General features: G+C 35.5%; 2 protein-coding genes across 4 annotated transcripts in view; one reads left to right on the top strand and one right to left on the bottom strand.

The window, feature by feature from the left end:
• Window positions 1–390: 390 nt before the first annotated feature.
• LOC110457149 (CD2 antigen cytoplasmic tail-binding protein 2-like) lies at window positions 391–7,896 on the bottom strand. The gene is made up of 4 exons (XM_021508260.1): window positions 7,710–7,896; window positions 5,828–5,949; window positions 2,771–3,293; window positions 391–1,650 (listed from the first exon to the last, which is right to left on the bottom strand). The coding sequence occupies exons 1-4, from the start codon at window positions 7,867–7,869 to the stop codon at window positions 1,334–1,336; spliced, it is 1,122 nt and encodes a 373-aa protein (XP_021363935.1). The 5' UTR covers window positions 7,870–7,896; the 3' UTR covers window positions 391–1,333.
• A 214-nt stretch (window positions 7,897–8,110) lies between these two features.
• The window catches only part of LOC110457145 (uncharacterized protein KIAA1841-like), a 30,152-nt gene continuing 13,870 nt past the window's right edge, over window positions 8,111–24,392 (top strand). For 2 of the 3 annotated variants that reach the window (XM_021508255.1, XM_021508253.1), the window contains exons 1-12: window positions 8,111–8,227; window positions 12,422–12,576; window positions 13,279–13,438; window positions 14,105–14,174; window positions 14,802–14,842; window positions 15,276–15,467; window positions 15,981–16,134; window positions 16,668–16,733; window positions 17,735–17,821; window positions 18,853–18,918; window positions 20,514–20,829; window positions 22,488–22,636. In XM_021508255.1, coding sequence (XP_021363930.1) covers window positions 12,430–12,576; window positions 13,279–13,438; window positions 14,105–14,174; window positions 14,802–14,842; window positions 15,276–15,467; window positions 15,981–16,134; window positions 16,668–16,733; window positions 17,735–17,821; window positions 18,853–18,918; window positions 20,514–20,829; window positions 22,488–22,636 — 1,448 coding nt within the window. In that variant the 5' untranslated portion in view covers window positions 8,111–8,227; window positions 12,422–12,429. The remainder of the gene's footprint in view (window positions 8,228–12,421; window positions 12,577–13,278; window positions 13,439–14,104; window positions 14,175–14,801; window positions 14,843–15,275; window positions 15,468–15,980; window positions 16,135–16,667; window positions 16,734–17,734; window positions 17,822–18,852; window positions 18,919–20,513; window positions 20,830–22,487; window positions 22,637–24,392) is intronic. The other variant, XM_021508254.1, reaches the window with a different exon arrangement.

The following is a 24,392-nucleotide window of genomic DNA, read 5'->3' as shown; positions in this document are numbered from 1 at the left end:
TTTTGAGCTGTTCATTCAGATGAAATTATCAGATCTTAGAAAATACGAATAGTTTAGCAATTTCACTAGTTGAAAATGCTCAATTTTAGGGTCCAAAATAGGGAGTATCCCTCCTAAAAAGGCAAAGTTGGCAAATATGCATCCCCTACCCCTTACTTACAGATATTAGCTCATCTGATTCATGGTAACACACAACCACAACAATCATTTTGGAATTCTCTTTTAATGAAACAATCACGTAATATTGTGTATAAACATCCTCCTACTGTAGTACTGCTGCCATTAAACACACTAGGTATAAATATAGTTCATTCTTTCCAAGAGTTGAAAAATCTTCACTGATTCTGAAAACTAAGGTTCAAAGGAATAACAACAAAAAAAGTTCAAATCTGCCAAAAATCAGTTTTATATGATGTGCTTTTTTTGTTACGAAAATATGTTTTCAGCTGGCATGAGATTGTTCGGGCTGACCAGGTTAAACCTTATTGTCATAAAGAACAGTTTCACTTGTATAAAACAACTGAAGCCTTTGGTTTTTCCTCAACGCTATTGCAGTATTTTAATAATAATCTTTCATGAATCATCTATATAATAAAATTATTGAAAACAAATCGACTTTTAGTTTAGAGCTATATATAGAGTTGAGTTTGTTTGTCAAAAAAAAAACCACCTCAAAAAAATGTAAATGACACATAAAACTTTATACCTACATTTTGCATGAAGATGTAACACTGAACACAAACATCCCTACTCTCCAGCCCCTCAACTCTCCAGCCCCTCTACTCTCCAGCCCCTCAACTCTCATTTCCCTTACTCTAATCGTCATCCCCACCCCCATCCAATAAGATGACTCTCTAAAAACGTAATGAGGCCCTACTTTAGACAAAGTGACAGTGTAAACTCTCCTGGTCTCATCCAAACTGCTATTGGGGACCTGATTGCTGCCAGATTTGTGTTTTTTTAGTTTTACAGTATATATATATAAACAAAAAATATTGTTACACAATTCCCAGAGCTGAACAATAACTTGTGGTTAAAATCTGTCTTCTAGTATACTTTTTCAAATTTATTCAATTTTTCTCAAATTTCCAGGCTTATGACTCAAAATGAAATCTTAGACCAAAGTCACTTGCAGAGATGAAATTTTATTAGCCAACAAGGTCAAAATATATCGCCCACTTACTTAAAGTGTACAACCCACACCAGGTGACAGAGACAAAACTATTGGCCCAGATTGTGCGTAGAGGTCAAAGTTTTTCATCTGCAAGGTCCAAGTTTATGGCCCATCTATATTGAAAGTCTATAATCTTGAAGGTCAAATTCTATGACTCAATCATGTGTAGAGTTCAAAGTCTATCCGCTTAGAGTTGTAGAACTTGTCAGTGTTGACCTTTCGTATGAGCACGCCGTCCGGGAAGTAATCCTCCTCCGTCCACTGTAACATCTGGGTCGAAGTGAAGGGTCCGTGCATCTCTGCGTCCTCTACCTCTTCCCACTTATACTCCCACATGACCTCTGTGGGGTCAGTCGCCGGAGGCTTCCCCGCGGGGTCAGTCGCTGGAGGCTTCACCGCGGGAGGCTTCCCCGCGGGGCCAGGGGACGCCATACCGGAGTTCTCATCGTTAGTTGATTCAGAGTTCTTCGGAGATGCTAGAAAGTACGGAACACTTGATAATGTTTTACCAAAAAACCATGATTTATACGATTTTGGGAAATGAATATTGGCCTACTGAACTTCCCTTATCAACAAGACTACAACATTTAATATAATGTTGATATCTCTGGATTTCTCTTTTTCATTTTTCCCCTCAAAATATGAATTATCGTTATACACAGCACTATCAAGGATGTCACCATTTTCTGAATCAGACAAACATAAGAAACTTTATAGAATTACGAAACAGTACAGCTTTCGTATAAAGTGGGCATTTATTTTGGCACAAGTTCTCATTCTGTTTTGATTGTGAAAAAAGGAAATGTGTAATGCAATAAATGATGTTTAAAAAACAAGATCTGCAGGGAATTCCAACACAGCACCAATGTGAAAATAGATTTTATATACAGGTTATATATATATATCTAGATCTAGTATCAGTCAAATTAGATTTTATATACAGGTTATATGTATATCTAGTATCAGTCAAATTTGATTTTTAAAAATGAATTAATGCCAGCCATAACATTGATGAATTATTAAAATTTAAAATACTGTGTACAGAAAAAAGTTCACAGCAATTTAACTTTGGCCTTTTTTTGCACTCTCCAAATCACGGCAAATTTATCATGACAGCGATTTTTAGTACACACCATACAATGTATAGCAATTAAAGACGAAGTGAAGAGCAAACCAAACAAGGGCGAGTGTGGATTGAATCTGTAAACGGCAAATATTTGACTGGGAGACAGTTTCACCGTAAACAGTACTTAATCTGAAAGTATTTTGGCATCAAATCATTCAGGAAAAGTATGTGTAATGATAAGAAATTTACGATTGAGGCCTGAGGGGAAAGTACACCCAAAATATCAAATATCTTATGTCCAGAAACAATTCCAAATTTAGAACAGTTCAGGTTTTTTTTCTACCTAAATTTTACAACAGCCTGTTCCTACACGAAATGAGAAAATATAGCATTATTTGAGTTGAAATTGGGAAGATATTCTTCATTTTTCTACACTTTGGGGGAAAAGTGCACTTCCTTGCTAAGGGAAGCAAGTCTATTTCAGCTGTAAAACTAGACAGAAATAAACAAAAAAGACACTGCAATCTTACCATTTTTCTCAGATTTTGTGTGATTCTTTTCAGGATCATTTTCCGCCACCTCTTTATCCAGACTTTCTGCAAACATGTCCAGAGCATCGTCGTCGTCCATACCTTCAGGAATACTGACAGGCTTTGGTTTAGTGTCTTCAAACTTTTTTAACTCGTAACTTATTTTCTCGTATGTCATTTCATAAACCTCCATATTACCGGCACTCATCAGCTGATCAGCCAATCCTGTCAATTTTAACATATTCTCTTTGTCTTTTGCACTGTTTTCATCATTAACTTCAAGTTTCAGTTTCTTTGCCTTCCAGCGCTGACTGGCAGTTTGGAATTTGCCACCTTTCACACCAAGCCTTCGTATGGCTTTCGTGATTGTCTCCCCTGGTTTAACATAGTTCAGCATTTCTTTTAAAATGGATTCCTCGTTGATTTGCTCCTCCTCTGAATCATCATCTGAATCGGTTTTGGACTTTGGTATTTCTTTTACTCTGACCCAGTCAATGTTATCCATCCAAGTGTCGCGGATCTCCTGACAACAGACAGCAACATGAACACAGACATTAGAATTATATACAAAATAGGTGGTGTCAGGATATTTTTGGAAATTATTCTGCATGGGTACAAATGATGAAAATCATTTGCAAAATAGAGAATGTAAACTTTCAAATGTTGTTTATGAATTGTTAAATAGTTTCACAACTTAAACAAGAGACTCAGAGGGCCTGTAGCGCTCATCTGGATATTTTGAAGCAATCACAGTAAAATGTTCTCATTAAAAGCATACCAGTGTTGTAGAATTTTTGGGGTTCTTTATGGTTCCAAGGATGAGATCCGTATGTATGTGTATACGGCAATATAATTAGAATCTCCATTGTTTCCAGGTAAAGACCTGAAAATACGCTATGTAAAATTGTCTTATCTACTTCATTTTATGAAATTAAACCCAGAGTTGTGATTGGGGAAAATGATTATGATGGGTGTCCTGAGGTTAAGGTCATTAGGCAGAGTGACCGAAAGTTTATTGTGTTTGTTAGTTAATGGCAGGGCTGCATGGCGATCAGAACTACGTAAATGTTATGCGTGATTGGTTGGTACATGGCGATCAGAACTACATAAATGTTATGTGTGATTGGTTGGTACATGGCGATCACAACTACGTAAATGTTATGTGTGATTGGTTGGTACATGGTGATCAGAACTGCGTAAATGTTATGTGTGATTGGTTGGTACATGGTGATCAGAACTGCGTAAATGTTATGTGTGATTGGTTGGTACATGGCAATCAGAACTACGTAAATGTTATGTGTGATTGGTTGGTACATGGTGATCAGAACAACGTAAATGTTATGTGTGATTGGTTGGTACATGGTGATCAGAACTGCGTAAATGTTATGTGTGATTGGTTGGTACATGGAGATCAGAACTACGTAAATGTTATGCGTGATTGGTTGGTACATGGCGATCAGAACTACATATGTTATGCGTGATTGGTTGGTACATGGCGATCAGAACTACATATGTTATGCGTGATTGGTTGGTACATGGCGATCAGAAGTACGTAAATGTTATGCGTGATTGGTTGGTACATGGCGATCAGAACTACATAAATGTTATGTGTGATTGGTTGGTACATGGCGATCACAACTACGTAAATGTTATGTGTGATTGGTTGGTACATGGTGATCAGAACTACGTAAATGTTATGCGTGATTGGTTGGTACATGGCGATCAGAACTACATATGTTATGCGTGATTGGTTGGTACATGGCGATCAGAACTACATATGTTATGCGTGATTGGTTGGTACATGGCGATCAGAACTACATATGTTATGCGTGATTGGTTGGTACATGGCGATCAGAAGTACGTAAATGTTATGCGTGATTGGTTGGTACATGGCGATCAGAACTACATATGTTATGCGTGATTGGTTGGTACATGGCGATCAGAACTACATATGTTATGCGTGATTGGTTGGTACATGGCGATCAGAACTACATATGTTATGCGTGATTGGTTGGTACATGGCGATCAGAAGTACGTAAATGTTATGCGTGATTGGTTGGTACATGGCGATCAGAACTACATATGTTATGCGTGATTGGTTGGTACATGGCGATCAGAAGTACGTAAATGTTATGCGTGATTGGTTGGTACATGGCGATCAGAACTACATATGTTATGCGTGATTGGTTGGTACATGGCGATCAGAACTACATATGTTATGCGTGATTGGTTGGTACATGGCGATCAGAACTACATATGTTATGCGTGATTGGTTGGTACATGGCGATCAGAACTACATAAATGTTATGTGTGATTGGTTGATACATGGCGATCAGAACTACGTAAATGTTATGCGTGATTGGTTGGTACATGGCGATCAGAACTACATAAATGTTATGTGTGATTGGTTGATACATGGCGATCAGAACTACGTAAATGTTATGCGTGATTGGTTGGGTGTGATGGAATTTCAATGTTTTTGTCCATTCATTGTTTACATTTCAGAATCATAGTTGCATGCTTTTATATATATATATTTTTTCCTTAGATCTCAGAAAAGACAATAAGGTCACAAATTAACCATAAAAATACAGATTTCCTTTAATGAAACACCAGGAAAATCCTGTGTTTCTCAGCTGTAAACATTTAGAAGTAAAATTATCAGATTTGTTTGGTCCAAACAAAACTACAAGGTACTACCAGTATATCTATCTACCAAACCCATGGGCCAACATATTATTTACGGTAGTACAATGAAATAGGTTGTAGGATTGTATTTTTTTCTCTGGATACTCCATGGCCAGTTTACCTCCACCATCAAAACATGGTTTGTCCTTAAAGACTGCATAGCTGTTTATAGGAAGTAAAACACCAACAAACCAAACAATGAAATAGTAATTTTTTGGCAAATTTTAACTAGGTTGTAATAGATATGGGTGAGCTTATTGGCTGATGAATAAAATATTCAACTCTTTTTCATTTTTATCCTACTACCTAGTTGTTATGTACATGACCAGTAATGTAAATCATGAAGACTTTTTTCTTCAAATATTTTACATTTTTCTTGTCGTAGATGTACGTCCCTTCCTTATCAAAGTGTCCCTCCTCCAACTCATCCTTCATGTTAAACGGTGTAATCTGTATTTCTCCATCACGTTCAATCGTGGAATCTTCTTGTCCTGGAAGATAGATGTAAACAAAGATCAATTTCAAGGTCTAAATCTATCTTTTGTTCGTCCAATGTCCTATTGATTGTGCTAAATAGAAATTTCAGAGATTCTTTTTATGCATAGCTTTTACCTTTGGCTAGACAATTAATGTATGGGAGGCCACTGAGACTAGTGAACATTTCAGCTTACCTAATGGTTCTAAAACTTGTTATTACTTATGGTTAACAATGTTGGGTTATTTTCAAATAGACCAGGAAAATTGGTTAAGCTCTACAAGCCCGACTGTCTTGTGGTTTAAAAATTATTTTTTAACGCTGTGAGTAACAATCAACTTAAGATTGTTTACTCTCATTACATCCTTGGTCTTTTTCTCCTTAACGCAGACAAATCCTTTTGTCTATTATTACATGTGATATTTTAGGGATAAGTCTTTGCCAAGGCTCTGCAGAAAGCAACATCAGAAACAAGAGGCCCTCTGTATCGTTCACCTGTTTCTTTTGTTACATGAAACTGACATATTGGTAACTTCAGACCAAATTTGTAACTAGGACACAAGAGATTTTTTTTACATATATTTAACCCTTCTTAAGATATTGTTGTTTGGAATTTGAAATTGTAATTTTAAAGCTGTTAAACCGCGGTGACCTTTGACTCGCTTGTACTTAAAGTTGACATTTGACCTCATTACTGTAATAAAGAAACACTTCAAGGCTGGTCTAAACAACATACTAAGTATTATGACTCTAGACCAAATGCTTGTTAGGATATGGCTGTTTGAGTTTTTTTTTTTTTACTTATTTGACTCCTGTGACCTTGAAAGTAGGTCAAGGTCATTTTAATGAAAAAGCTTTATAGCACCCCATCCCAGGTACCTACTGGCTAAATATCATGACCCTGGGCCTTATGGAACTTGAGAAAAAGATTGTTAAAGTTTTTAACCCATGTTGACGTTTGACCCCTGACTAGCACTTTAAGTTGACCTTTGACATCATTACTGTTAAAAGAAAAAGATTATCACTGCTGGTCTTTGTAACATATCCAAGGATCATGACTCTAGTCCAAATGGTTCTTAAGATATTGTTGTTTGAAGATTTTAACATATTTGACCCCTGTGACCTTGAATGTAGGTCAAGGTCATTTTAATGAGGAAAGTTTATAGCACTCCATCCCAGGTACCTACTGGCCAAATATCATGACCCTAGGTCCTCCAGTTCTTCAGAAGTCGTTCAAAAGAAAAAGTTGACGGACAGATGACATAGGACAACAGACACCGCAATTCGGCATAAGCTCACAGGTGAGCTAAAAACTCTGGGTCAATCGATCTATCAGTGCAATAGTACATGTGCTATTGAATTGAGCAGCCCAAAACCTGCATGTCATACTGTTAAAATTTCAAATGAAATAGTGTCTTGTTTCTGGTTAACAAACCAACAATAGATTCTATTTTTAAAATTACCGTCCTTCCAAATGTGCAAGAGTCTAATTTATCCCCAAAATTCACAGCCAACAAACTCGTTAGCTGTGGCTGCTGCATGTCACAAAATACTGATTTCTATCCACAGAGACCAAATGGCTTTAATAATAAAACACATTTTTGTGAATCACTAAATTACGTAGTTTTTGACTAGCTCTAAACATGTTAAGCTTTACATGTCACAGGTTGTTGTCATACTATACTATAATATTATATCATACACTTTTTTTTACTTATATTCGAAACGAGTTCTTCACTTGTGCTTTTGTCGTGTAACAAATTAACAACAAATAACCTTCTATTTCATCTTCTGGCATGACATCGTATTTTTCTGTGTCTTCGTCTTCTTCGTCGCTGTCAAGTGAGTGTTTTCCTTTGAACCTCCGTGATTCGTCGCCACCTTTGACGATCAAATTATCACCTTCTGCAAAGTCTACTTTACGTTTTGACGCCATTTCAACGTTTTTAAAAACCGGAAGTTACATTTTGAGTAGGTAGAAAATTAGAATTTTTGGGACATTTTGGAACAAATAATTATAGAACAGCGCTTTTGCGTTAATGAATATAAACAAGAAATACTTTCAACTTACAATAGTAGTTATTTTAGTACTCTTATTGAATAATTAACGACAATCACATGATTTCGATTAGAATAATTCCGTTTTGTTTTTATTTTGTAATTTGGGTAAACCATTGTTGAAAAATGGCGACCATTCTTGGTTACGATATTGAGGACTGCAATGTTTGACATTATCTGAGGTACTCGAAGATTAAATCATTGCCACTGCAAATCCATAAGGTACTTCATTATATGTGAGTATTGTATGAAAGTTCATGCTGCACAAAACTGCAGTGTCATATCTAATTTTGTGATTGCTGTTTTCAGATCCATGTCAAACACCTGTCAGTTTAGAATCACAAGAAATACATTTACTCATTCATCATATGCATAGCGAAGAGAAATAGTCTTTAAGAGTAACTAAATAATTAATAACAAAAACGCATTCTATATATTCTGGAACTTCCATTTTCTTCATGTCTTCTTTAAATTTTAATTAATGAAATGTAATAAATAAACAATTGAACTCTGAGCAGCAGTTTTATAATGAGGCATTCCTTTAGCAGACTTGTATTTCATGATTTGATTGATCAGAAGTCATCAGCTGACTTAAGGAGCCAAGTTACATGGTAGACTCAGACTGAGTCGAATATTTTGTTACAGTATGATACCATTGGTGTACTTCTGACCTTAACCCTGTAACTGTGTAATGCATAACGTAATTAGCAAAACTAGGATTCAAACCTGGAACCTCCCAACAGACAAACAAGTAAATGGGACGTCTCTCTCTACTTACTCAAGCAATTAGGTCATTAGTGATTGATCCAAACCAGATCTTCAACCTCTTATAAAATGTGGCAAAAAAACAGTGTTGGCAGAATCTATTTATAGATTTTATACATAGGATTACGATTGCCTTCTAGCTTTGCACTAGAGGGAATTTCCCTTTAGTTCAGCGGTAGAGTGTCCAACTAGGAAGTATGGGGTCACAGGTTTGAAACCCTGGTGGAAGCGCACTAGTACTAGCTACATGTATCTCTCTCCTTGTGGTGACAGGGAATAAGAACCTGGGTTGTTGTGGTGTTCAAGGTCAAACATTTGCAATAGAGAGAAATTCCCTGTAGCTGAGTTGTAGCTAGAGCTTCTGACTAGCATGTCTGGGCAGTGACGGATCCAGAAACCTATCTTGGGGGGTTTCCAAATTTCCAGGGGGGTTTCCNGGGGGGGGTCCATGAGGGGGAAAATTTAGGAAAAGGGTGAAAATACACGATTTTTATAGAAAATTTTCAGGGTGGGGGGTTCTTGAAGCCCAAAAAGCCCCTCTGGATCAGCCACTGCTGGGGTCACAGGTTCGATCACTGGTGGAAGCACACGACTGTCGCATTACCTAAGTTTGAATGTAATCATAATTTAGATCTAAAACCTCTAAGTTCTCAGCAGGTACATACTCTACCAACTTGATCCTGCAGACCAACAGCTTTAATTGCCCTGACTGTATCAATTGAATGATGCCAGTGACCAACTTTGATATTTTGTAAAATAATATATATCTATTTACTACATATCGCCTGCATGCCTGCTGCTTCATGTCAGTGTGTGTGACCAACAGCCGTTGTCAGATTTATTTTGCAGATTTATACAGTATCTTAGCCATTTTATCTACTTATTCCTCCTGTACTCACTTATTTGATAATTACATGCATAATTCCTACAAACCAATAGAGAGGCACATGCATTATTCCTGCAAACCAAAAGAGGCGACTAAGTGGGACCCCCTGCTGTGACTTAGATCCATCGCAGTATTGAGAGGCGACTAATGAGACATTCCGTAGCAGATTGGAGATTTTTCACATTTACCGGGCCAGATTTCCAAATGCATATGTTCCACATTTTTGATATCTCTCGTTGACTCACTTTATATGACAGTGCATCTTGCACAAGAATAGGTCCTCTACATCAGCGTTCCTTGTCCGCGATGCTCCCAGCTTAATTGCTGCCTTCGGCTGTCTTTAGCCGAGGGGACTATTGGTTTTATATAATAGCTATATTTTCAATTATAGTAAATCAATTCTATCTTCTTGTAATATGATGTATATGTACATGTAACTGTTCTGTTTCACTGTGTCTTGAAAAAGGAGCGGATCGCTCCGAAATTTTGACAACCTAAACTTGTCCACACTGTTGGAATTACTTCTTTGCCCCATATAATATTTTAAGTAATTTTTTGATATCTCTCGTTGACTCACTTTATATGACAGTGCATCTTGCGCAAGAATAGGTCCTCTACATCAGCGTTCCTTGTCCGCGATGCTCCCAGCTTAATTGCTGCCTTCGGCTGTCTTTAGCCGAGGGGACTATTGGTTTTATATAATAGCTATATTTTCAATTATAGTAAATCAATTCTATCTTCTTGTAATATGATGTATATGTACATGTAACTGTTCTGTTTCACTGTGTCTTGAAAAAGGAGTGGATCGCTCCGAAATTTTGACAACCTAAACTTGTCCACACTGTTGGAATTACTTCTTTGCCCCATATAATATTTTAAGTAATTTGTATCCTACGGACATACCTCCATTAGGATCCAGTGTTATATGGGATTTTACCGTCTATATTACTTCTTTGACCCACATCTATTTACTACAAGGTACACTACAGGAATTCTTTTTGTTTTAAAAAGAGCAACGTTAGCTCAGTAGAGCGAATTATTTTACAATAGTAACAATGACACATAATAAAAACATGAAAGGTCATGCAAACACAAATCTCATACAACATGTAAATATTACAAAAAAATCCAGACCTGATTGGAAAATACGTTACAGGCTAATGGCAAAAAAATAAATTTGACATATATATAATATACATGATAATATAGCATAATCTAAAACAACAAAAGGACATAAGAATTTATATTATTCGGGGGGGGGGGGGGGGGGGGGGGAGTATATGTAGCAGTATAAAACAAAATAAAATCACACTCAATAGAATTAAAGAAAATAAACAAATACATCAAACAATATGTAAAACGATGAAAAAAATGAAAATAAGCATTATATACATATATATACATAAGACCAGATGTAGCCACACAAGTGAATTTATGAACTTAAATAGAATTGGCTGAGGTAGCTATCAAACGGTTCAAACCTGTTGTGTTTTAGGTAACTGAAACAAGACCAATAAAGTAGGTTAAAAAACCACCACATATACTTTATACTGTATCAACTGCACATGAAGTACCTATGTTAAAAAAAATCTATTTATTTTAACCTTATTTTGCGTTTTACATTATCTGATGATGTATATGCATATGCTCGGCTAAACCAATATTCCAGGCCTGGCTTGTTATGTAATTTTTAAGCTTTGAACTGCTTTATGTTGGCATTCTTTAGTACATTTATTCAAACTTTATAGTGACATTATCATTAATAAGTTTATTACCACGTCAGTACCAAACTTTATAGTGACATTATCATTAATAAGTTAATTACCATGTGAGTACCAAACTTTATAGTGACATTATCATTGATAAGTTAATTACCATGTGAGTACCAAACTCTATAGTGACATTATCATTAATAAGTTAATTGCCATGTGAGTACCAAACTTTATAGTGACATTATCAGTAATTAGTTAATTACCATGTGAGTACCAAACTTTATAGTGACATTATCATTAATAAGTTAATTGCCATGTGAGTACCAAACTCTATAGTGACATTATCATTAATAAGTTAATTACCATGTGAGTTCCAAACTCTATAGTAACATTATCATAAATAAGTTAATTACCATATGAGTACCGAACTCTATAGTGACATTATCATTAATAAGTTAATTACCATGTGAGTTCCAAACTCTATAGTAACATTATCATAAATAAGTTAATTACCATGTGAGTACCGAACTCTATAGTGACATTATCATTAATAAGTTAATTACCATGTGAGGACCACACTTTATAGTGACATTATCAGTAATAAGGTATTTACCATGTGAGTACCAAACTCTATCGTGACATTATCATTAATAAGTTAATTCCCATGTGAGTACCAAACTTTATAGCGACATTATCAGTAATAAGGTATTTACCATGTGAGTACCAAACTCTATAGTGACATTAGCATTAATAAGTTAATTCCCATGTGAGTACCAAACTTTATAGCGACATTATCAGTAATAAGGTATTTACCATGTGAGTACAGAACTTTATAGTGACATTATCAGTAATAAGTTAATTACCATGTGAGAACCGAACTCTATACTCATGAATAGAATTCTAATGGGACTTTGAGTTTTTTAAATACTGACATCTAACTTGGTGGGACCGATATTTTTTAATAATTCAGTGGAAAAAGACTGATAAAAATAATTTGAAGATTGATCACTTTATTATCATACAACGGTATATTGAAACTGATCTCGACCTTGACCTTCTGTTTACAGTATTAAACATGGTGAGTGTGGAACCCTCGTCTCGGGTGGGTGTGGCACTTGATCTCATCCTCAGGACGCTAATTTCTTCCCAAGATTTCAACGAGCTCCAGACTAAGAACTGGGATGCCATAGCGAGGCTCATCCCCGGGATGTCCCCGGGACAGGTAATTATTAGGCCAAAAAATCTAAAATTGTGTTTGCTCTGATTGAACTTCAGCTCTCATTGCATGATTAGTAAGGGAATTAAGCCAATTGTCTATTTTGCACAGCATTTTCACAAAATAAAAACAGGTGTATTTTTATGGAGAAACGATATTTCAAATTTTTACTATGCAGGCATGGCTAAAACTAACAGAATTTTATAAAGATTTGCGCTAAATAGAAAGATGCAGTACACTGTACTGATATTGCAGGGCCAACCCCGGGATTTGAGAGCAAATGACCATTTTCCGCAACTTTTAGTCAATATGAAAAATTACTGGTGCCATTCTATGTAAAATTAAAAGGAAAGGAAAAGTAAGAGGGGCAGTATCAATTTTAAAACACCTTCAGTATAATCTTTAGAAAGTGGAAACATATAATCTACCTTTGTTTGTTTGTCCTGTCATAATTTTTGAGGATATGTCTGGATTCCATAAAATAACCATGATTTTTCTCGATTCAAAAGTCAGTCTAGATCCAACATCTGTTTAAACTTTATTGATTTCACAAGATTAAAATTTTAATTGAAATATTGTTAGAAAATGTAAACTAAACCTAAGAGGTTTTTAAGAAAAATTCATGTATGTACATGTATGTAACTTCTTCTCCCATTGTTGTAATAATATGACAATTTACTCTGTATGTGAGAATATTCTATGTCACAGGTCGCCCGACGTTATGAAGAATTACTGTTGGCCGGTGATGTCTATGCTTTTAACCAGTTTGAGAAAAGTTACGCTGTCCCGGGGACTTCATCCCAGATCAGTTTTACAGAGTCTGACACGGTCAGTAAAACAGGCAGCTGTCCCAGCTCCGCACGTAAAAGTGAGTAGAACTTAATTCTAAACAACTGACATTATTTTGCCAATTTTATGTATGATTTTTGCCGATTTAATTCAGGATTTAAACAGATAAAAAAAAATGCAAAATTAAAGAATAAAAAACCACTGCTACATGCTAGAATTGCTATCCACAGGTATTCATGTCTAATCTCCTGTAAAGACAGATCTGGTATGAAATTAAAGTCAAGTCACATAGATCACTGCAAAACATTTAACCTTATACCCCTCCCCCACCCCTTCTCCACCCCTTCTCCACCCCTTTCTCACATATTTTTGAAGGTACAGGTCTGCCTTTTCAGTTTGAAAATATCATCATAATAAATTTTCAAAGATTAAGCGATTTTTCATATACATAGTTAAATATATTCAACATTGCAATTAAATGAAAGATATTAACTCTTTAGCCACACCGTCACATGTATAATGTTGATTTTGTTTTTTGAGAGAAAAAATATAATAATCATCTTTTTTCCTTTTTTTTTTTCAAGTTTTGAAAAATTGTTGATATTCCGCAGTTTTATTTCCATATGACACTGTTGATTGTGTTAGAGAAGTTTGAAATATTTCAGAATGAGTACCATGTCGCCCTAGAATCAACACAAATCTCGAAATATTATTTAGATTAAAATTAACCATTTAAATTTCACAGGTGATAAAGATTTTAAGGACTCAGCAGATCAAAAAAGTAAGAATGGAGGCCGCCACAACGCTGACCAGGGGTAAGTATAGTGTGTAACCTTGACCTCATAAAGTCATAAATATGTGTCAAGAGTGTATCCCGATATATTGTCATAGGAAGGATGTGCTCAATTTTATAATAAGTTGTTGTCAGAATTTTATCAAACTTAATCATATATAATATGGATTACATAGATATGAGATTTTTGTCAAACCAACCATCGTTTAAAATTTGAACTATTAAAAGTCTGATTTATGCTTATTGGCAAATCTGTTAGAATTTGTGGTAATTTGCAAAGTTAAAACACCAAGCATATACATAAAAATATGCTTTTGAAAAATATTGGGATACAGCAATATTTCATCTCTGTATTGTGGTACGATACGACATTCCTGTGTATTGTGATATACCTGTTTTCCGATATATTGTGACAGCCCTAGTCAAAAAGTAAGACAAGGGGTAACAATAAATGAGTGACTTTGAAGTTACATAGCAACCTTGCCCTGTAAGTAAACAGTCATTTCTATCAATTTTTCGTATCACGTATAAAAGAATTTGATATATTTTTTATGTTAAAAATTAGCATCTGTCCATGGTTTGAAATTGTCATAAAAAAGAAAGGATTTTAAAACAAGCATTATGTTTGTTTGTTTATTTTTGTTTGCAGGCCTCTGATGACCATCCATGTGTGTGACGAGGCCAAAAGCTGTGAGTAGTGTTACAAATCGGTCAATAAATCAATTCCAATTTATCTTTCCCTGGATTACGTTTTTTTTTAAATTTCTGTAATAACGCAATGGACAGAAATTAAGATGGACGACCATGCAATTCAACGATCTTTCTTAAAAAATCATGAAAAAAATATAGCTATGTAATTGCGCACCCCCAACTTCAAACTCAATTTAAACACAAAAACACTGCGCAAATTACACAAGTTTTTTCGATGTGCCAGTATCAATTTTTTTTCAGATCTGAAATTAAAAACACTATAAGTGGATATAATTCTTTAAGACATTTAATACAATTGCTGAATCATTTTGTAACTTTGAATGGTCAGGTGATAGTGGCTTATCCAATTAGAAAAGAGGATAATCTAGACATACTATAATATATGATTTAATTATGTATTTTTTGGCTTCAGTGAAGCAGGATTTCCACTGTGCCAGAGACTTACTTGTTCAGGAAATGAAATATTTTGCTGAGTACTTGTCTACGGACGCCCAGCGCTGGGAGGAAGTGGACATCTCTGTCCATTGTGACGTCCAGATCTTTGATTGGCTGATGAAATATGTCAAACGGGGCTCAAAGGATGTCCCGGACAAACCCAGACTGGGTAGGAACTGTTTTCTTGATTGCTTTTTGAGACCAAAATTTTAGCTGAATATATATAACTGCACATATATTTGTCATTTAATCCATGTTATTATTTTTATTTTTAAATGTCAATTGTTTCTTCAAAGTTTATGTGAATATTTAAGCTAAATAAAATATATTTCTAGGAAATGAAAACTTAAAAACTCAAAATTCTGTTATTAAAAATTTAAATCAAATTCTTCTAATATATGTAGAAAAATCTGTTTATGAAAGTACATTTCCTGCTATTAAGACTGTTACTGTTCTGAAATGCAATTGGTATTTTTCTATAAAAAAAATTCCACGTGTGAGTAATTCACTGTGTTTCAGTCAAGTCATTTTTGCAGTGAATAAAAATGGCTGGATCATCAAAAAATTCATCTTTAAGGGTTTTAAAAAAGTCTTTAAATGATTGAAAATTCTTCAAGTTACTGTAAAATCTGCCTCAAACATTTTGATTAACAAATTAGTTCAAAGTATTTTTTATTTTTAGAGGCAAACAACGTGATATCTATTTTGATTTCGTCTGACTTTCTCAAGATGGACGTCCTTGTACAGGAATGTATAGAGTATTGCCATGGCAACATGTCTTCCATCGTATCAACGCCCTGTAACATGAATTGTATCAACGACAAACTCGTGGGAAGGTCAGTAAAATTATCGCCACCCAATCTCCAAAGCTAATCAGTGCAATGTTTTTTCCCTTTTCTCAGAGCCAGAAAATCATCACTATTCCCTATGAGAATTTATTTCTTTTCTCCAAATTACAAAAATAATCTGTTATTAAAGATGTTGTCATCTTCCTGCAGATTGATTAGTATTCATGTCAATATTACTATTGCAGTTGAACCAAAATCTTCATATAACAGTAATAAAAATTGCCAGCAAAATTATAAAAATGTCTATTAACCCCTTCACCCCTAAAGTCACATTTGAACCTTACCAAATCATAGACTGGGCAAGTCCATTAAAAAAATGTAGGGGTGATTTAGTTAATAAAAAAATAAATAAATTGCTGAAATTTTTGGAGTCTGTGTTTAACATGTGGTTTACCTATCTAACATGTGGTTTACCTATCTAACTACCTTAATTGTGTTAATAGATCATAGGCCTTTAAAACTTTTGATTACAAAATTTCAGTTAATGTAAATTTTAATTATGGTCAATTTAACTACTGTAGGATATCCGACCTGTTTACCCATAACGAGGCAGACGACATCAAGGACAGAAAGGACAAGTTTAAAAGGTATTGGGCTTTGTTAGATAAATTATAAAGGTATGGGGCTTTGTTAGATAAATTATAAAGGTATGGGGCTTTGTTAAATAAATTATAAAGGTATGGGGCTTTGTTCAATAAATTTTAAAGGTATGGGGCTTTGTTCAATAAATTATAAAAATATGGGGCTTTGTTAAATAAATTATAAAGGTATGGGGCTTTGTTAGATAAATTATAAAGGTATGGGGCTTTGTTAAATAAATTATAAAGGTATGGGGCTTTGTTAAATAAATTATAAAGGTATGGGGCTTTGTTAGATAAATTATAAAGGTATGGGGCTTTGTTAGATAGGTTATAAAGGTATGGGGCTTTGTTAAATAAAATATAAAGGTATGGGGCTTTGTTAAATAAATTATAAAGGTTTGGGGTTTTGTTAAATAAATTATAAAGGTATGGGGCTTTGTTAGATAAACTATAAAGGTATAGGGCTTTGTTAGATAAATTATAAAGGTATGGGGCTTTGTTAGATAAATTATAAAGGTATGAGGCTTTGTTAGATAAATTATAAAGATATGGGGCTTTGTTAGATAAATTATAAAGGTATGGGGCTTTGTTAGATAAATTATAAAGGTATGTGGTTTTGTTCGATAAATTATAAAGGTATGGGGCTTTGTTAGATAAATTATAAAGGTATGGGGCTTTGTTAAATAAATTATAAAGATATGGGGCTTTGTTAAATAAATTATAAAGGTATGGGGCTTTGTTAAATACATTATAAAGGTATGGGGTTTTGTTAAATACATTATAAAGGTATGGGGCTTTGTTAAATAAATTATAAAGATATGGGGCTTTGTTAAATAAATAATAAAGGTATGGGGCTTTGTTAGATAAATTATAAAGTTATGCGGCTTTGTTAAATAAATTTAGAACATTCCTTAAAAATCTCCAAGTTAGTTCTAGGGCTGGGAGGAATCTGTCTTAAGACCAAGTTCAAGGTCATAGTAAATGTTTTGTTTTACTTTTGACTTTAGTAAACTGTTCGCCAAGAAGCTGGAGAAGCTGTTTGATGTTGAATCAAAGAGTCCAGACTCGCCGGAGGATGCTACCAACATGTTTAGGTAAGAATTCTGTGGCGTACGTGGCGGGCACGTACAAATATTTGTTTGCTGCGCGCTGACACATTCTGTGGCGTACGAGGCGGGCACGTACAAATATTTGTTTGCTGTGCGCTGACACATTCTGTTGCGTACGAGGCGGGCACGTACAAATATTTGTTTGCCGTGCGCTGACACATTCTGTGGCGTACGAGGCGGGCACGTACAAATATTTGTTTGCTGTGCGCTGACACATTCTGTGGTGTAGGAGGCCGGCACGTACAAATATTTGTTTGCTATTGTTTTCTTTATTTCACATGGTGCGATTTTTTTGCAATATGTAAATAAGATAAAAGTGAAGTTTGTGGTTTTAAGATTTTTGTCTTATTGTTCAGTCAAGTTGTCTTTGTAGACATATTGCACACCAGAAATCGTGAAATATTCATTAGAACTTGCCTACTTCGTATTAGTCTGAAATGCAAAATCTTATGAAAAATTAGATTTGTTTGGAAATTTCCCCCTTTCTCTTGAAAACCATATTTGAACTTCTTTATTTTGAATTTAGATATCTCAACTACCTTGTTGATCTTGAAACGGATTCTCCTTCATTATGGTGTTTTAACGTTATACAATGAAATCTTCAGATCCAACCTTAATTTGACTTATATGTTGTACCCACCATGGTGTCAGATTAGACAGGTTAATGACTTATCAATATGTTGTGCAACACAGGGTGTCAGATAAGACAGGTTGATATGACCAATACATTGTGCCCCACAGGGTGTCAGATTTGACAGGTTGATCTGACCAATACGTTGTGCCCCACAGGGTGTCAGATTAGACAGGTTGATATGACCAATACGTTGTACCCCACAGGGTGTCAGATTTGACAGGTTGATCTGACTAAAACGTTGTGCCCCACGGGGTGTCAGATTAGACACATTTCACTGTATATTTTAACATGGATACCCAATCATAGTCTAAATGATGTTAACTTGACAAAAAGTAAATTGAAATGAACGTTAAGTAGTTAAATTTACTATATATTTTTACAGGTGCTCTGTATGTAAAAGAATTTTGACTGCTAACTTGGAGAAGAAAGTCAAGTGTATGCCGTGTAGGTAAGTAGGAGAAGGAACCATATTTTGAGACATTGTTTTCGGGCTAGTAAATATAGATTGTATACAAGGTTCATTTAGCACAGCCAGTGAAATGTTTGTGTAACATTTAGATGGCTAGCTGTAGTAGGAGTGATAATTACTCTGTCACCGTCATCAGACAAATGACTGTGTACCTCAGTGTAACTCTTTAGTGATTACTCTGTCACCGTCATCAGACAAATAACTGTGTACCTCAGTGTAACTCTTTAGTGATTACTCTGTCACCGTCATCAGACAAATGACTGTGTACCTCAGTGTAACTCTTTAGTGATTACTCTGTCACCGTCATCAGACAAATGACTGTGTACCTCAGTGTAACTCTTTAGTGATTACTCTGTCACCGTCATCAGACAAATGACTGTGTACCTCAGTGTAACTCTTTAGTGATTACTCTGTCACCGTCATCAGACAAATGACTGTGTACCTCAGTGTAACTCTTTAGTGATTACTCTGTCACCGTCATCAGACAAATGACTGTGTACCTCAGTGTAACTCTTTAGTGATTACTCTGTCACCGTCATCAGACAAATGACTGTGTACCTCAGTGTAACTCTTTAGTGATTACTCTGTCACCGTCATCAGACAAATGACTGTGTACCTCAGTGTAACTCTTTAGTGATTACTCTGTCACCGTCATCAGACAAATGACTGTGTACCTCAGTGTAACTCTTTAGTGATTATTCTGTCACTGCCATCAGACAAATGACTGTGTACCTCAGTGTAACTCTTTAGTGATTACTCTGTCACCGCCATCAGAAAAATGACTGTGTACTTCAGTGTAACTCTTTAGTGATTATTCTGTCACTGCCATCAGACAAATGACTGTGTACCTCAGTGCAACTCTTTAGTGATTATTCTGTCACTGCCATCAGACAAATGACTGTGTCCCTCAGTGTAACTCTTTAGTGATTACGCTGTCACTGTCATCAGACAAATGACTGTTTACCTCAGTGTAACTCTTTAGTGATTACGCTGTCACTGTCATCAGACAAATGACTGTGTACCTCAGTGTAACTCTTTAGCGATTACTCTGTCACCATCATCAGACAAATAAGTGTCAGACCTCTAAACACCAGGGTCTTCAATTGATTGCATTAGGTTACTGTTTTTTTATGGGGAGCCGATGATAATATTCTACTTCTCCGAGTCTCAATGGACAATTTTCATATTCTCCAAAGCATCACGGGAAAATGATTTTCGAATTGAAAATGAATGGTTACCATGTTGCTGCCATTCAACACTTGGAATAGAATTAGACCAATGAAAATATTTTAGCAGTAGATTTTGATTAACTCTCACAAATGAATTCACCCTAAGGCTGTTTTTGAAATACCAATAATTTACATTAAAAAACTTGTGTAACTTTCAAACCTTTGTAGTTGTTGAGGATGAAGTACAACTAAAGCGGAGTCGTAGTGCGAAATCTTTATTGAACCAACATGGCATGATATCCATATCGGAAGTCACAAGATATTGTCACATAAAATAGAGACAAGTAGGAGGGATACCGAAGGAATGAAGAAAACAATGAGATGAATTTTATATTTTATTTTAAGGATGACCATCGATAAGAGAGGCCGTTTATCACATTGCCACGTCAAAGACAAGTCTTTTGACATCAACGAATACCTGTTGGAGTTAAAGACACAGCTCAAATCCTGGCGCGAAGTTTACTGGCGTATCTGGGGCCTCATCAATTTCCTGAACTGTACACGCTGTGGTGACCTGTTTCCCTGTGCCGAGTTTGGCCACTGTAAATATCACCCCGAGCCGCCTCGCTATGACAACGAGAGTGGACTTGGGGCCTGTATCGGCACTTATCCCTGCTGTCACCAGAAAAATCTCCGGTTTGACCCCACACAGCAGAATAAGGTTAGCGAAGAGGTCATAGGGTCAGAGGGAATAAGGTTAAAAAGGTCATAGTTCAGAGGGAGTAGGGTTTAAAAAAAGTCAGGTTAATTAAGAGGTCAAAGGTCATAGGGGATAAGTTTAATTAAGTTGAAGGGTCAGGGGGTAAGGTTACAGAAAAAAGTCATAGCGTCAAAGGGAGTAAGGTTAAAAAGGTCACAGTTCAGAGGGAGTAAGGTTTAAAAAAAGGTCAGGTTAATTAAGAGGTCAAAGGTCATAGGGGATAAGTTTAATGAAGTTGAAGGGTCAGGGGGTAAGGTTAGCGAAAAGGTCATAGGGTCAAAGGGAGTAAGGTCAAAAAGGTCAGGTTAATTAAGAAGTCAAAGGTCATAGGGCATATGTTTAATGAAGTTGAAGGGTCAGGGGGTAAGGTTAATGAATTTGTTTGAGGGTCTGAGAGGATAATGTTTTAATGTAGGTGGTGATCATAACTTTTCAAAACCAAGGGAAATACAGGGCGACCATAAACTGTAGGCGACCATAAACTGTAGGCGACCGGCGACCATAAACTGTAGGCGACCAGGCCAGTCCTGAAATAATCTTTAAACTGTAGGCGACCAGGCCAGTCCTGAAATAATCTTTAAACTGTAGGCGACCAGGCCAGTCCTGAAATAATCTTTAAACTGTAGGCGACCAGGCCAGTCCTGAAATAATCTTTAAACTGTAGGCGACCAGGCCAGTCCTGAAATAATCTTTAAACTGTAGGCGACCAGGCCAGTCCTGAAATAATCTTTAAACTGTAGGCGACCAGGCCAGTCCTGAAATAATCTTTAAACTGTAGGCGACCAGGCCAGTCCTGAAATAATCTTTAAACTGTAGGCGACCAGGCCAGTCCTGAAATAATCTTTAAACTGTAGGCGACCAGGCCAGTCCTGAAATAATCTTTAAACTGTAGGCGACCAGGCCAGTCCTGAAATAATCTTTAAACTGTAGGCGACCAGGCCAGTCCTGAAATAATCTTGAAAGTTTAAAGTTTTGATAGTAAAGTGTCTCTGTTAGGTGGCAAGGGAGGGAAATTAAACACAAGGCTAAATCCGCCAAGGTTGAATAGTACAAATTTAAATTATGAACACTTGGCTATTGAAGATGGTGAGATAACGAGGTTTGATCGTAAAATAAGATGTGTCTTCAGCAGTGTGCTCCAGTGAACTTACACTATAAAGTCAGCATCAGTCCTGCACTATCACAAGGAGACAAACATGAACATACCACAGACTCCCAAAACACAAATTAATTATGCACAAACTCACCACATGCATGCATCTCGCAAATGGGGGAGGCCGTCCTTAAATGACCTTGCATAGCTAGCTGTTGATAGGACATACATTAAACAATACTAAACCAAACCTGAAGTTTATTTTGACATGTAATTGAGGATTTTGATCAGTGTTATTTCACAGTTTGAACATACAGTACCAGGTAATTGTATTGAGTACTTATTTTTACATCAATATTTTGATGATCCTTTCATTAATAAGTCTGTGGATTATATTTGAATAAATCTGTCCTGTACTAAAAAGACAAGGACTGACGTGTTTACCAGATATTTACAAGATATCTATAGAGTGTTTTTTGGAATACAGACATTTTGTTTACATTGCTGTTATTTTGTAAATGTTTAGGGGTGCCGTGTGAGGGATCACATTGTCAGTCTGCCAGAGATCATCCCCGGAGGAGATGTCGACAAAGCCTCGCCAAACCGTGTGTACGACGATCTGCTCGCCCACAGAGATGTGGTGTGTGTACCATTCCAACGTCTCTCAGACGCCAGGTACAAATTCTTACTTGAGTAGTACAATCATGGTCAGGCCATCTGGTACATTGTATACACTATACAAGATATTGTATTACCCCAGTAGTCAGAACTACTTTTTGGCTTGAACTTAACAGGTGTTTTCTACTGATCAAATTGACAAATTGAAACAAGATTGGGTTCTGAATATTTTAGCACCGTCTTATTACGATGTGGTTATGGTGATGACATTTTTCTTTCCCTGTTGGGATATTTTGCCTGCCTTTGTTGTTCTGTTCAATACTTTGAAAAGCATATTAAACATTGATACGGGGTATTGGTAGGTAATGTTTTTCAGAAAATATAAAAAAAACATAAAGAACAGTTTTATGTGTGTAATAAAAGAAATACCACACACCTGTGTTCATCTGATGGTTCAGATTACACATGTTAATTACATGAAGGGATATACTTCCCTCGTGAGTCCTCGTGAAATTTACGGCGTATCCATACACACATTGTTCTGAGGTGAGATACTATGAATGTTTTCCTTCTTTATTGTATAAAAAATGTGTTATTTTAGATGTTGTTAATGTGATCAATATGATAATTTAATCTTTCATAATAATCAGGAACTTGTGGAATGTAAAATGAAATCTGTACGAAAACAGGGGGAGGAAGGGTAGTTATTTGACCACCTGCTAGATCATGTCATGTTTACTGTTGGTACAAACCAGGTTTACACTATCAAGGTTCAGGTTTGTGATTTTAATCTCATAACATGAACTGACATTTTGAATTTGATTTCTTTTTCATTACCTTTAATTTTAATATTATTTAATCTGCTTAAAATTATATATCTAGAAATCTGCACAGAATGTGATCTTACAATTATTATTTCACTAAAATGAACCTGTTTTTTTATTCTTTCTCCATTGTTCTGAATACAGCTGATAGTATTGAAACCTTCCTCTGCAGATTATTAACTTTCCATGGTGAAAACTCTGTAATTTGATTGGTGTAAAGCTGTCATGTGATATTCAACAACTCCCATATTGGGTTATTTTTACATTTGATATTGGGTCACTAAAAGATATTGGGTCAGTAAGTGTTGTAAAATATCTGTTATCTCATTCACCCCTGAAATTTCACTATTTCACCTTTGAAGTGGAAGAGTTAACATGTGTCTTCAGGGGTGAATGAGTTAACTTCATATTGCATTCAACAAATATATTGGGTTAGTAACTATCATTTGGTTTATAAATATATTGGGTTAGTATATGTTATTTATATACATTGGGGTAATAAATATCATATTTGGTTAGTAATGTCACAACTATTATAATTTTAATTTTGTAAATTGGTGTCGGTTCTTCTCTATTTAACAAAATAACATTTATAACTGGAAACCTTTATAAACTGGGAACCTTTATAAACTGGGAACTTTCATAAACTGGGAACCTTTATAAAATGGGAGCCTTTATAATCTGGAAACTTTTATAATCTGGAAACCTTTATAATATGGAAACCTAAAGTTATAAACTGAAAACCTTTATAAACTGGAAACCTTTTATAAACTGAAAACCTTTATAAACTGGGAACCTTTATACACTGGAAACCTTTTATAAATTGGGAACCTTTATAAACTGGGAACCTTTATAAACTGGACCTTAAACTTTGGACCCAATGTATAAAGTTCTTTGTTAACTGAAACATTGTATTGTCTTTCATGCTTCTTTATATCACAGTTAAAAATCATTTTCTTTTAATATCATATTTTCTTCAGATAATTGAT

This window comes from Mizuhopecten yessoensis, unplaced genomic scaffold, assembly GCF_002113885.1.
Source record: "Mizuhopecten yessoensis strain PY_sf001 unplaced genomic scaffold, ASM211388v2 scaffold9031, whole genome shotgun sequence".
Classification (NCBI taxonomy): Eukaryota; Metazoa; Mollusca; class Bivalvia; order Pectinida; family Pectinidae; genus Mizuhopecten; species Mizuhopecten yessoensis.
Note: the sequence above shows the minus strand (reverse complement) of the source record. Positions and strands in the feature narration are given on the sequence as shown.

Coding starts and splice junctions, on each gene's coding strand:
- LOC110457149 (XM_021508260.1), bottom strand. CDS start 7,869: ATGGCGTCAAAACGTAAAGTAGACTTTGCAGAAGGTGATAATTTGATC. Junction 3,294..5,827: donor ACATCTACGACAAGAAAAAT/GTAAAATATTTG, acceptor GTCTGTTGTCAG/GAGATCCGCGACACTTGGAT. Junction 1,651..2,770: donor CACAAAATCTGAGAAAAATG/GTAAGATTGCAG, acceptor CGTACTTTCTAG/CATCTCCGAAGAACTCTGAA.